This window comes from Notolabrus celidotus, chromosome 4 (genome assembly GCF_009762535.1).
Source record: "Notolabrus celidotus isolate fNotCel1 chromosome 4, fNotCel1.pri, whole genome shotgun sequence".
NCBI classification, from domain to species: Eukaryota; Metazoa; Chordata; class Actinopteri; order Labriformes; family Labridae; genus Notolabrus; species Notolabrus celidotus.
In genome coordinates this window covers 27,787,031-27,801,161 of record NC_048275.1, presented here as the reverse complement: position 1 = coordinate 27,801,161, position 14,131 = coordinate 27,787,031, and the positions used below count along the sequence as shown (strand labels likewise).

The following is a 14,131-nucleotide window of genomic DNA, read 5'->3' as shown; positions in this document are numbered from 1 at the left end:
TAGCAATTAACATTCGCATCTGTTCACAACATAGCCACTAAGAGGTTCATTTCTAAGTCATTATGCTGTTTTTACAACATCTTTATCATCACCAACACTTTTATTATGACCTTTATGGAGAAATGTGTATGCTTGTCATATTGGCACAGGAACAACAATTAAACTGTTCTAATAGAAATAAAATGAAATGGACTGTTTGATCCTTTTTAATTGACAGTTTCTGTTTTAGAGTGAATTTTTCACCAAAACCATAAACCCATCAAACAGACATGGAGCAAGATTCAGAGTTGTGTTTGTGGCCACCTGAAAAAGTTGATCTGTTACTTACTCTCCTTTTAGCAGACCTAAGGTGCATTCAAGTCCACACTTCCATACCACTTGGTATGCCAGGAAGAGTTTTTTTTTCCCATTGCTTGCTTGTAAATTCAATTAGTGGCAAAATGATTATCCTTGACAAAAGAAAACAATCAGATGTAAGCATGAGGATCAAAGTGCAAGGCCAGGGTTCACCATTAATTGTAAAAAGACAGACTGAGCTATGCAGGCAAAATGTGTAAGCTTGAGCTTAATATTATAATTAGGGCTGTCAAATGATTCATTTTTACAACAATTCAAAGCAGATATTACACTAGGGATGTGAACGTTGACAAAACAATTAAACAACCTCATCATTGCAGTCTGCACAAGAGTTACTGGTCGGTGAAACATTTATTTAACTATTCATATTTTTAGTCATACATTGTGTCTAAGCTGTAGAGCAGCTGCCCTCCACCAGCTGAGGCTATAGCTCTGGTTAAAGGCTATTTCCATAATGCTTTAATGCTCAACTATCCAGATTTAAATAAGCACAGATGGAAGACAGCATCACCTTGCATGGCATGGTTTGTCAGTATTTTGATGTAGAAAATGGAGATCATGTTGTATGTTGGCTGTGTCTGGTTAAACTGACATATAACCACTCGACCAGAGCAATGTTTAACCAGCACAGCTATGTGGATGTTAACCTGCAAGGGTAAGAAGGCTGGTGGAGCTAGCTCTGTTCATGCTAGCAACAGACTTCATACCAATTTGAGATTGTTTACCTGCAGATGCTGTGATCTTGGTTTAGCAGTGATAATTAAAATGTGCTTTGGGCTGTTTTCTGAGTGTTTAATTACCTTTACACTAGCCAGTTTGTTGGAATTTAAATTTTTATTTGAATGACTAGGAAAGTTGTTGCTCTGCTGGCTTTTGTGGTGGGACTGACAGCAGTCTGATTAGCTGCACTAGAACTAATCACGAGAACTAGAAGTCCTTCTGTGATTTGTTAATTCTGATGGATACAAAGTGCATATTACTTTTGATTTGTGAGTGTCTGTTTTTTATGTGCCAAAGCCCAGTAGTGTCATTATTCTCCATCACAATGCCAGCAGGAAGCAGGAAGACTGCTGCAGCTAAACTACGGTGTGCTTAAAGGAACAAATAGCATGCACTTTAAACCTTTACACGTTCATTTTGGACCACAGTTGCATCACAATTTACATTTTACTGCTGGCAGCTCTACTCATGATACACAATTAAAACAATATATTTCATGTTGTTCATGTCATTTACAAAATGGAACTGTCGTAGTTTAGGAAAGCTGTATTGAAATGCCTTGTTAGCTAATTTTTATATTTTTATTTTATTCTCTGGCCACCAAAACGTGCTAAGAACTTAAGGGTCTGTGGGGGAAGTCCTTTGATATATTAAGAAAGTGTGCAGTATGCACTTCTGGAAGTCATGATTTACAGAAAAAGAAAAGGGAAAAAACCTGATATTGAAATAAGAAAGATAATCCCTTAAAGTTTTTTCTCCTGTGTTCATAATGTTTACGTAATAGGGTTAAAATAATTGCCAGCATAATGTTTCTAACTTGCTTATTTCTTAATCCATCAAATGGAGGGAGGAAAAGTTTCAAATGCAGAACTACATATGCCATTTTTAAATGTATTTTTCAAAAACGTGTTTTTCCCTCCTGTTCTGAAGTCATAGATTCAGCTGAGAAGACTTCAAAAATTGATCTCCAGTTCCTTGACTGCTAAGATTTTCCGTACATACAGTGGTAAACAAAACAAAACGCAATTTAGGTCCCAGTCCAGGCCTTCTGGAACTGAGGGAAACTCAATAATTGGTGAATAACGATCTGTTATTTCTTACCTGCAAGCACCACAATTCACATCATGCTTATGTGATCCATTGTATATAGAGATATTGATTTATGCTGCTTAATTCTATTTTATAACCTTCCTACAAAGCAGTTTTCATATTTTTTTCTCTCCTGCAGGGGGTTATAACATCAATGATGTTATGTTCTACTGGACCAGAGGAAATGAGTCTGTCAGTGGTTTAGACACTCTACAGCTGGCTCAGTACACAGTGGAGGACCACTACACATCTGTCTCAGAGGCCGTATATGAAACTGGTAATAATGACCTTTAAAATCATCACTTAAAAAGCGTATTTTCAATCCATGGCTCTACTTAGGCATTTGTGAGGGGTATAAATGACTAAAGGGGCCATAATCTTTTCCAAATTGCTCCCCTTAAATGCATCAGCCAGAGGTCATAAAAAATACTATAATGGCTACAACATAATCATCCAATGCAAAGCTTCAAAGTATGTCTATTTAAAGTATTTGCCACTAACATCTTGAATTTAGTATTCAGAGTGACTAATGATAGTGCAGAGAGTATCCCTAAATGGATAAACCTTTTGCGAAAAGTAAAAATATATACTGTATGTTTTTTAATTTCAACTAGAACACATGTAACAGTGCTCTCTCAAAAGTGGACACTAGACAACAGTGAGATAAACAATAATATCTTGATGGAGAAGGTGGTCAAGTCTTCCTCCACCAATAATGTAATGTGTCTTTGTGGTGGAAAGACACTTAAGTAAAATTAAAGAACATCATCTCACTCTTAAACTTAGAGGTTTATTTTCACAGAGATGCTGTCTGTAATGGTTGGATAGTTTTAGTAACATTTGAGCATGTCAGTGACAAAAACAACAATTTTACTTACTTACAACTTATTTTGCAACTATATCCTATTTCTGCAGCGACCAAGAAATCTAAGTATGTTCAAACAACAGTGAAGTATCGTCAGATGTTGTAATTTAAAGATCTTGTTTTATGACCTTTTTTTTTTTGTTATCAAGTTCACTGACACAATTGTCTCCCTCTTCTAAAAGGCAATTATCCAAAGCTGGTCTTCCACTTTGAGCTGAAGAGGAGCATTCTGTACTTCATCCTAGAAACTTACGTCCCCTCCAGCCTGCTTGTCGTCCTCTCATGGGTTTCCTTCTGGATTTCCTTGTCATCTGTTCCAGCACGTATTTGTATAGGTAATGTCTGCAAAAATAAGTTACTTCTTAATGGCATCAAACCTTATCAAAGCATTTAAATCCATTGTTTACCAGTATCTGTGTGTGTGTTTTGTGCTAGGAGTGACCACAGTACTGACCATGACCACTCTGATGATGGGAGCCCGGACATCCCTACCCAATGCCAACTGCTTCATCAAGGCCATTGATGTATACCTTGGAATCTGCTTCAGCTTTATCTTTGGAGCGCTCATTGAGTATGCTGTGGCCCACTTCTGCACCCTCACTCATGCCGACGCTCACATGCTCATGGTAAGACATTCCTTGACAAACTGTTTTTTTAGGGCTCAACATAAACTTTTGAGGAGTGCATTTACCTTTAACATTTTTCAGGAAGAAAAGTCACTTATCCAGGTAAAGGTTCATTTAAGTTTCTTATCTCTTATATTGTCAGTTTAGCTGACTTTTCTTAACTTGGTGTACACTTTAGCTTAGCTATCCATCTTGCAAACTAGCATCCTGAGTTGGACAACACATGGGGAAGATAGGAAATATATGTTTATGTCAGTAATAAGAGTAAAGAGCAAACAAGCCTCAATGTTGAGCCCTGCTTGAGTCATTTCTATCCATAACCCCTGAGTCTGCAACAGCCCCATGACAAGCTCTGCTATCATCAAGACTTTGTACATTTATGTTAATCCCATAATGGTTTAATATTGGTGACCCAATGTGTAATTTTATTTAGCATTATGGTGTTGCAGAAGCACAGAAGGTAAACTCTGCAGAAGCTTCACAAACACACACAGACATGCCGTGTCTGGTCTGCTGGCTCACAGTGATCCCATCTTGTCTTGTATTATCTGTGTTACCACTTACAATGTGGTGGGCCAACTTAGTCCCACAATAATGACTCCTTCACGTTTATACTAAGGTTGACACATTACAAGGGAAATAAATAATGAACTGTTAATATGAAAAAGCTTTTGTGGTCAATGTTGTGTTGTTCTCATTGTAATCAGTGAGGTTATTGTTGTCCTTGGTCCTTGATATCCTTGTGATCATTGCGATCATTTAAGTCATTGTAGTAATCGTGGTTATGCTTTCATTGGTAACATCCAGGTCACTCTGGTTTATGTCGTCATTGCTGTCATTTTGATGATTCTGTCATAACTGCTGTTGCTGTCGTTGTTGTCAGTGCTATAATTACGGCCATTGCTATCAGTGTAGTCACTGCTGTCATTGTAGTCACAGTCATTATCTCCCCAGTTATGGTCACTGTCATCACCTTCATCTCCATCTTGTCTTCACCATCATCATGCCATCATGAGCACTTTTGGGTGAGTTTAACAAATACTAAAAGTGCTCAGAGTCACATGTCCTGTGTTTTTGTTTCTATTAAATTCAAATATCTTCCTCCTTTTGTTCTCTCACAGTACGGCCACCACATGCACGACTTCGATGACGAAATGAATGGCATTGTCACCACCATCTCCACTCACTCCAGGGCAAAGAGACGTAAGGAGCCTGCTGCCACTCCTACCCCAGCTCCTGCTTCTCTAGAACTCACTGTCAGCCCATCCAGCCCCTCGGGCAGTGAGCCTAAGCCTGAGGCAGCGCCTCCAGAGCATACCCACTGGTGCATCACTGCTCTGGCCACCGTCCGCAAAGTGCTCCGCGCCCTATATTGCTGCCGCGTGGAGAACCCCCACCACATAGACAACTACTCCAGAGTCAGCTTCCCCCTCTCTTTTGTCATGGTCAACCTGCTCTACTGGACATATTACCTTTACTTTTAGCACTCGCTTGAAGCAGCATGTGTCACAGAGAGTCTGCGATGCAGCGAATAGAGGAGAACTGTATTTTAATCGTATGTATGTACAGTAAGTGTTATTTATGTGCGTTTGAGATGAGAGTGTTAATTTTTCAACTTTGGTTTCATAACCAAAGCAGCATACTCATATGAGGTCTTTTAAGTCATATGAAGTTTTTAGAGGAAAAGTAACTGTTACAGTAACAGCTCCTCTTTTAAATATTATTGACTATTTGGACTGAGTCTTTGCTTCACATTTAACTCGGCTGACTTTCATTCAAAACTAGAACCACTTGACAATAACCGACATCTAGTAGACCTTAAGATGAATTAAGTGTTACTCAAAAGAGAGAATTGTCCTATCTGACATTTTTACACTGCAGTATAATATAATTTTCTGACATAGAAAGATGGAGCTGTAATCAAAGGCTTTATGAAGCTAGCATTGCTGTAGGAGAGCACATGCTTTTTGCATTGATTCTCTGTCGTGATTGATTGATAGTTTGTACGAAACAACTTAACACAACATTTTCCATCCCTGCCTGCAGGTGCACCATTCAGGACAGAATATGAAAATAATTGATTTGAGAAGAGGGATGTTAAAGTGAGATGAGGGAGCAGGGCATACAAATCGATAAGGAGGGTGTGTTTATAACAAGTTAGTCTCCCAAGAATGGTAATGTCCTCTTAATGTTTAAGTCTGTCTCTATTGTGTCCTTTATGACAGTTTTTTTTAGTTCACTTGGCAGTGTGTTCTGTCTTTACCTGCATTCATTCCTTTCATTGATGCTGTAAATGTAGTGGCCTTTGATCTCATCTGTTATGTTTTAAAAAATCTACCCAAGATTAACCCTTTTAGGGCTTGTTAACTCAAAACTCTGTGCTGCAGTTTTATGAAGAAGACGATTATGGTACACTTTGAAACTACATCATATTGAATAGTAAATGATATTTTGATAAACAAAATAAGAATAAAGCACCTCAATGGGCTTTCACCAGCTTTCTCCTGTTTGATCAGAGACGTGTCCAAATTGGGCCCCTTTTTATCTGATTAGTAATCCCTGGTGCCATCCCAAAATCCTGAACTATAATTGGTTATTTGGGACTTGTGTTGAAATTAATAAGTTATTTAGACTATGTTGCAACAGGGTGCAAGTAGGTGGGTTTTTTTTTGCATTTAACTGTAACTTTGTTTCTTTCTTGCAGGTGCTCTAAGTCATAAAGAAATTACTTCATGCATCTATTTTGTAAGATAGATGCTTAGGTGAGGAATCAGTCCAGCAAAGATGACAAGCAATGGTACCAACACATTGATTTCTTTGAATTATAAGAATGAAGCTAAAAACAAGAGGTCACTCTGTTATGATACTTTTCAAGTAAAAAAAAATGCTATACAATGCTATATTATTGTTATTCTACTTTAATGTAAGTACTTTAATTAGATGTGATTAGTGAAGACAGAAATGGGAAAAAAAAAAAAGAATTTTCATGTAATATTCATAAAATTGAATATTATCGGGCTCCACACTAACTCGACTATAATGGCGTGGATGCACATGAGAGCAACAGACACATACACCGTTATGAGCCATGTAGTATAAGCAGGACTCCTTTTGCGCTGCCGGTAGTGTATCTCACTGTTCTTTTGTAACACACAAAGCATTCGTCAGACCTTGATGTGAAGAGTGATTTGAATATGAATGAATCGGTCAAAAAATTGCAACAGGATATCGTCATCTGTGCATTTATCCAAAAGGAGGAAGCGTGTGGATATGTTCTGTGTGAGGTGATACTTATTTCCTCAGGCTGTTGTCATCTTCGCTGTGTGAGTGTGACATTGCGTGTATGCCGTCAGTGATGTGAACCAAAGAACCAAAGATTTAATTTCATTTGCCGTTACTCTTGGTTTCCCTTTAGGTTCTCAAGAAGTAGATTTGAGATGCATTTTCAAATGTTGATACTGTGTTTGTAATTCATAGGATAACTCTGAAATAGCATGCAGTCAATCAGCAGATGAACATGACAAATACTTTTCAGATAGAAAACAGGATTCAGTTCAACAACAGAGATGCATGTTTATTATTCAGTATTGCTGTAACATACTCTCACTTATTCCATTCTGAAGAATTACCATTAGATTGGATCTGTATTAAACATACATTCTCAGAAACTCTTACTGCCTCATTTCATTTTAAACTCTGTTCATATTTTAGCTTCTCATCTTTAAACTATTTTATCAAAGCTTTTAAACTTTTTGATTGCTTCATTGCCTGATGATAATAGAAATGTTTGCTTCTGTTCTTCCTGCATGGTAATCAAGTGTATGTTTTCTTTCTTCTGCTTTGCCTGATTTTGTTTTTGTTGAAAATGCTGGATGGGAGTCATTGTAAACTTCCAGCTGAGGCCATTGAAAAGATTAGACGTGTGCTTGTATTATTAATTTTGATTTCAGGGTCTCTTTGGGTGCAGGATGTTAAACCTTCTCCTCCTTTTTCTTTCATTTAAAACGTAACTTTTGAAAGTATGAGTGACTGAGCTGTGTGGTGACCTGTTGAAAAGGTTCATATGATAAAACACAGACTGTCAGGTTTTATACTTTATAGCACCACGCTTGTAGTTTTGATAGTCATCTTCTTAGAGACCAGTACAAGGACTGAATGCCATTACGGAGCCAAAGAAAAATATTAGTAACCACTGAAGCTTCCCATTAGTGTGGATGCAAGTTGTGTTTTGCCAAACAATTACAAAGTTGATCCCAGGCTCAAGAGCATCAACTACCCAATGGCTCCATGATCGAGAATACATTTTCAGTGCTGCTGCAGTGAACGGACACCTTTTTATGATAGCTACGAATACCCTAAGGAAGTGAGAATACATTGCAGAAACAAATGAACACTAAGAGCAACCTTGCCAGGACATGTTTGGAGCAAATGTTTCAGCAACATCGGGTGACAGAAAAATGGAAAATGGCTTCCGCTGGACTGCCCTGTCTTTCCTGTTGTTGGATGTGTCAAATAATGCCTCAAGGTGACGTTGGCTGCCAACCTCACAGTTCCTTGGACATCTTCATGTGAAATGTATTTATATACTGTAGTAACATGTTAATATCTGTTTGATTAACCTGTTGTAAATAAGTAGTAACACTATGCATGTTTATTTGGTGTATGAATATGGATGATAGCAATAAAAGAGATTTAAAGTGTTTACTGATGACTCTTTTTGTACATTTTATCATTTAGTTATTATTGATATTATCTCCACCATCACTTAGGACTCACAACTGGTTTTCATCTTAGCGTTTACCAAACATGGACATAGCTGCAGTGACGTCACCCATTAGTTTATGAAGAGGCAATATGAGGCTACATAATGGAAGTCGCTGAATTCAAAATGTTACTGAGAAAAAAACTTTTCATGTTCATTTTTATTTTCTGCTGTAAAAATAGGCATTTTAATACAGAATCTCATGGAGGTCCCTTGCATTTTGGAGCAGCTTCAAGTGAACACTCGAAGAACTGCAATAGATTCATTTTTCAGCAGCAGAGGTTTCTGCCTGATTACAGCTGATTGTAAAGTGACTGGGGGCTTGACAGTAACTGTAGATTGTTCTCACTGTTGATACATTGTCACTCTGATGAGGTTATGCGCTAAAACAAACAAATACTGCCACAGTAATTTGTGCTGTGTATACAGTTGCTGTCAAATGATACTTTTTTTACTTAAAAAAAAAAAAATGCATTTAATCACAGAATTTCAAAACTATTAGTAACTAATGGCATTTTTAATTGCATATTTAGAATTATCTCACAATTCAAAGCAGTTTTTAAGTCCAATGGGAATGTAAAGCAATTCCTAGCAGTGTTGATAATTTTGATTACGCATTGATGTCCTATGATACCCGGTTAATGCAATAGGATTTGCTCACCAGTTTAGTTGCTTTCCCTGTTTCATACAGCTCCATATTAAACTATTGTTCCTCGCAATTGTAAAGCAAATGACTGGCCTAAGTGAGGATGTCCCTTATACCTGGGTCTTTCAGTGTTGATGAGCCTGGAGTCAATTACCATCTTTTTTAGCATATCTTATCTTATTTTACATATATTATATGATTGTATTTTATGAAGTTTACATCCTTTCAGCATTTATTCCCGGTGAGTGTTTCTTTTCTTCCTGACAAATGTGGTTTAAGTAAAACAGCCCTGCTTTGTCTCTTAGGCAGACCATACACATCATGGTACCTGTGACCCTGACGGGAGTAAGTCCTACATGGTTTGATCCCTTGTTAAATTACTTTGGAATGAAAATGAGCTAAAATGTGACATTAGTTTGTAAATAAGTTATCATAGAAGAAACTCATTTAAAATTTAAATGAGGGGGCCCTTGGTTAGACTTGCTGGCCTGCAATGGAAATGTGTGTTTGTGAGTTGCACATGTTAGAGCAGCAGTGTCCCAGCAGGGGGTTGCAGAATGTGAGTCTTTATTTCCTGCAGCTTCATTAGCTCTGAGTCAGCAGAACATAGAGAGGATGATCTGAGATTGTACACAGTACTTTGCTTTTAATCAGTATATTCTCAGGAAAGATACTTTCCTTCTTCAGACAACTTCACTTCGGCAGAAATGGACTCAAAGATGACTGAACTTTTGTTAAAATAACTTCATTGCTTGTGTTGTTTGAGCAAACTAGAAACTTTCTGTTTGTCTTGCTATCAAGATTGTGAAGAAATAACCTTTTGATGCAGATTCCAGCCCCGAAACTCGGCAGCTGCCTTTGTTTTTGGTCAGTCAGATGTCTATTTTCAGGTCTTGTACATGGTTATCTGTTTAATTGAGCCACTGCCATAAGCACTAATTCAACAAAGTGATAGGAATTATGAAAAAACAAATCCCACTAAATGTTTGACAAGTCCTTCAACCCACTAAATGTTTGACAAGTCCTTCAACCTTAATGCATGTAATCATGTGATGCCAGAGTTTAATACATTCAAAACGTCTGACTTTCTATGGATTCAAAGGCCTTTTTGTTGGTCTTAACATATTGTACATGCCTTTTAATTCAGAAATCCATGTAAAATATTATTTGGAGGATACTTTATATTAATGGGGTGTTGTAAAGCCTTTTTTACACAGTCATGCATTACACAATTTTCAACACTTCTGTTGCCTGAACTATTTTATTTGGTAATAAGCAACCTTTAGCCTCCAAAAAATGTAAATCACTTTGCCTGAGGAGAGACCAAGAATAGTCCTTGGAAGTCCAATGCACTTGCCCCTAATTCAGTTTTATTCTCATGTAAACAGATATGTGGAAAAGCACTTCTACCTCGAAGAAAGGACAAAAAAATGCATTAAAAAAAAGATGAAAACAGTGAAATATGAGACGCAATTATGCAGGAAGCACTATATTTACATGATATTAGCTCTAAAGCTAGGCACACTCATATATTTTAATATGGCACAATAAACACAGCATCACAGGTGATGTTGTGATTTTCTTCTCTGTATGAATAGAAGCCTTGATTATGAAGATCAAACATCCTAACAGTGCGGACAGGGTCATTTTTAATCTTTTTAAAGAGGATTTAATCTTAATTCGGAATTAAAGAGGAATTAAAAGTCTTTTAAATCCTCTTTAAAAAGATTAAAAATTACCATGTAAACACCTAATTCCGAATGAAAATGATAATTCCGAATTAAACTTAAATCCGAAGTAAGTGGCTGGTTTATTCTGATTTTAAATCCAAATTAAACAATTCCTCGATCATGTATACGTTCATTCCGCTTTAAATTAATTCTGTTTTCTTCCGGTAAACGTAAATACGTCACGCCCGCCCCTGTCCAATCAGAACCCTTCCCAACCCCCAGACCTTAAGAGGAATTCAATAAAAACAATTAAACGTGTTTTCCATGTAAACCTCAATTCGGAATTACTATTTCCATGTAAACACGAAGGAATTATTCGGAATTATTAATTCAGAATTAAAAAACATCATGTAACCGTACCCATTGTGACCTCAAGTCAATATCTGAGTTGGTCTTCATAATCCTCACAATCCTGATCCTCAATAGAATCAATCTCAGAAAAACCTTTAAACAGAGATCACAGAGAGGATGTGGCACATGAATCAAATGTGCTGCTTTCATCTTCTTATGTCCCTTATAATTGCAGATATTTAGTGGTCAGCCACAATGAAGTGTTTTTGAGCAACGGAAAAGAGAGACACAACAATTCTGCTGTTAATATTCAAATCTTTTAACAGGTTTGAAAATCTGCATTTCGTTTCAAACCATGTATTGTTTTAAATCAACCCCTGATTAGAATGTAACCCTTCTTTATCTCAATGTAGACTATGTTCAAACTGACCAATCAAAAGCACACACATGTAAAACATGTAAAAAAGAGATTATATCAATTAGAACCCAAATTATTTTTTTGACTGTGACAGCAAAAACAATGCTCCATACCCATTGCCATTTAGTGCCCCTGTATGGTGGTTTCATGGCTTTTCAAAATAACTGTTACATCAGTGTAAGATCTGATAAGATGAGTGAGAGCTTCTGTCTCTGCCTGCAGGACAGTTAGTCTTATTCTGGTTTGAAGAAGCTGAGCAGCAGAGCAAGTTATCACATCATCTAAACAGATCTCAGGGTTACAGATCTGAGGATAAACTAACAGCAGGAGTGAGACCAAGACAGCACTCATCTTTGCAGAAAAGTCATGCAGGAAAGATAAATATTGTGCACAATCATTTTTCCTCACAGTTCATGGAATATCAAGGATTGTCTAGGCGGCTGGAGCAGGACGAGAGGCTGTGAGTAATTACAATCCCAGCACACAGATAAATGTCTAAAGTCACTGAGATTATTGACAGGGAATTGATGAGACCTTTTGAAAGCATGCAGTGAGCTCATCAAGGTGTAAGTGTTTGTTGTGGATAATGAATTTTATGGAAAGATTTCTATAACCAGAACTAGAGCTATATATGATGGTAAAATGCAGGATCTGCTTGTACTCAAGCACTTACTGTTGTAGTTTTTAAAGTACTTGGACTTAATACACTGCAGCGTCTGCTAAATTTAACTCCATCCTCAGTGACCACACATTTCTAAAAGACCAACACCTGCAGAGGAGATGGTAATTCATATATGATTAGACAGTTTTACAGTACAAACCACACAAGGGCCCGCAGTTGACATTTCCAGAAAACAGTTCTGGACGAGCTTCTGGAACTGAACATAGTATCTGAGCTCTCCTAGTGTTTTGGTTAAACCAGTGACCCTGGTAACTGGGTACTTTCAGCTAAATGTATAAATAGGACAAGGCAAAAATAAATGACACTTTTTCACCGACAAGAACTTAAAAACAGGTCTTAGGTATATTTCATGACATTAAAATGAAAAACTAAGCAAAGAGGCATTTTGTTGGACAGCTACGTACCCACTACTTTTTCAATAGCTATTGTAATTACAGCAGCGATAGTACCTTTAGCTGAAAGTCACCATTTAACAAGGTCACACTTTGAACCAAAACACCAGGGTTTTTTCATTACAAACATCACTATGGTATGTTCACAGCCAGAAGTTTGGAAAAGAGCAGAGCAACAATGATGCTTTCATATCTTCAGTTGAGCACACATTATAGACATCTAATGTTCTAACTTAACATAATCTAAACTTATATTCCTGCAAACAGCGAACTCTGCCATGATACTACTGTTTTCTTCTGATACCAATCTCCTGACAGGAAGTTGAAGCCTTCTATCAAACCAGGGAGTAATGCATGCATAGAAGCCCATTCTTGAAGGCTGTTGTTGGTGACATTTTTGTAAAATCAGCTGACAACTAAAGAGGAATAAAGTTGTTAAAATTCACAGGAATTGATTATATGTTGGAGATTATTGTAAAAAAAAATGACATTGTAACATTATTATGGTGTATCCCATGTCCACTTAAATGGATGTCATGTATGGCTATATTTCAAGTACAACTCTTTTTAGCTTGTATTTCTACATAATGAGCACTCCTACTCTTTTATTTTTTCTCTATCACTTTTCTTTATAATTGCCATACTACAGTTTGACTACTTTAACTTATACAGTCAAAGTCAAAGTCATCTTTCTTCAACCTCCAGGCTGTCTAATGAAAACACATGAAGCTGATCCCCAGGCTGATTTTAGTCTCAGACAGTAAAAGGTGTGACATGTCCACAGCCAGATGATTCTGTAAACAGTCACAGCACTAATTTAAACCGTTTAACCTTGTCTCACCATGACATGTTCTCCTGACTCAGCCAGCACATGTGCGTGATGTGTGCTGCTCTGATTCACCACAAGATGGTAGTATACAATCATACTTTAGCGGCACGTCCACTGCAGTGCAGAAGAACTGCAACTGCGCAGCAAAGCATGAGAGGAATGAGATTAACTCACATGTTGACACTGAGGAGGAATCAGTGTTTTCCGAATCCATAAATAACTTCCTCTGGTGTAGAAGCATGTTGTGTGAGTGATTTTCTGTGTTCACATAGATGTACATTAAAACACCTCTCAAAATGTCTGCTGTCGGGCTGTTTGGGCAGCAATCAGACAAAAACTGACGAGGTGCGTTGATCTCCTCCAGCTCTCTCTTTCTTTTTAAAACTGGACAGGAAAACTTCAAAATGTTGAATCTCAAATTGACTCAAATGAACAAGACTCATCTCTGTGTTAGGATTGTCGAAGTCAATAAGAGAAGCAATTCAATGCATGGAGGGGATCAAAATATTGACTAAATGATCAACTTATTGGAAGATTGATTTATCTCTCCAATACTTACAAATGGTATTTATATAATAGTACGACAGCTTATTAGGGCCAATCAAAATTAAATACATTTTTTTTAAATGAATGAATGAGAACAGGAATATACCAACATTAAAGTGGCACACTTGTGAGAAAATCTAATTCAGATAAATTTGCCACTTCTTTCTAACAGATTTGC

The 14,131-nt window shown here is 37.2% G+C and overlaps 1 protein-coding gene across 3 annotated transcripts in view; it reads left to right on the top strand.

The window, feature by feature from the left end:
* LOC117811059 (gamma-aminobutyric acid receptor subunit pi) overlaps positions 1 to 8,359 on the top strand; it is a 74,791-nt gene extending 66,432 nt beyond the window's left edge. The window contains exons 7-11 of one of the 3 annotated variants that reach the window (XM_034681082.1): positions 2,306 to 2,443; positions 3,214 to 3,366; positions 3,467 to 3,657; positions 4,612 to 4,682; positions 4,779 to 8,359. In XM_034681082.1, coding sequence (XP_034536973.1) covers positions 2,306 to 2,443; positions 3,214 to 3,366; positions 3,467 to 3,657; positions 4,612 to 4,682; positions 4,779 to 4,815 — 590 coding nt within the window. In that variant the 3' untranslated portion in view covers positions 4,816 to 8,359. The remainder of the gene's footprint in view (positions 1 to 2,305; positions 2,444 to 3,213; positions 3,367 to 3,466; positions 3,658 to 4,611; positions 4,683 to 4,778) is intronic. The other 2 variants (XM_034681083.1, XM_034681084.1) reach the window with 2 other exon arrangements.
* Positions 8,360 to 14,131: the final 5,772 nt, after the last annotated feature.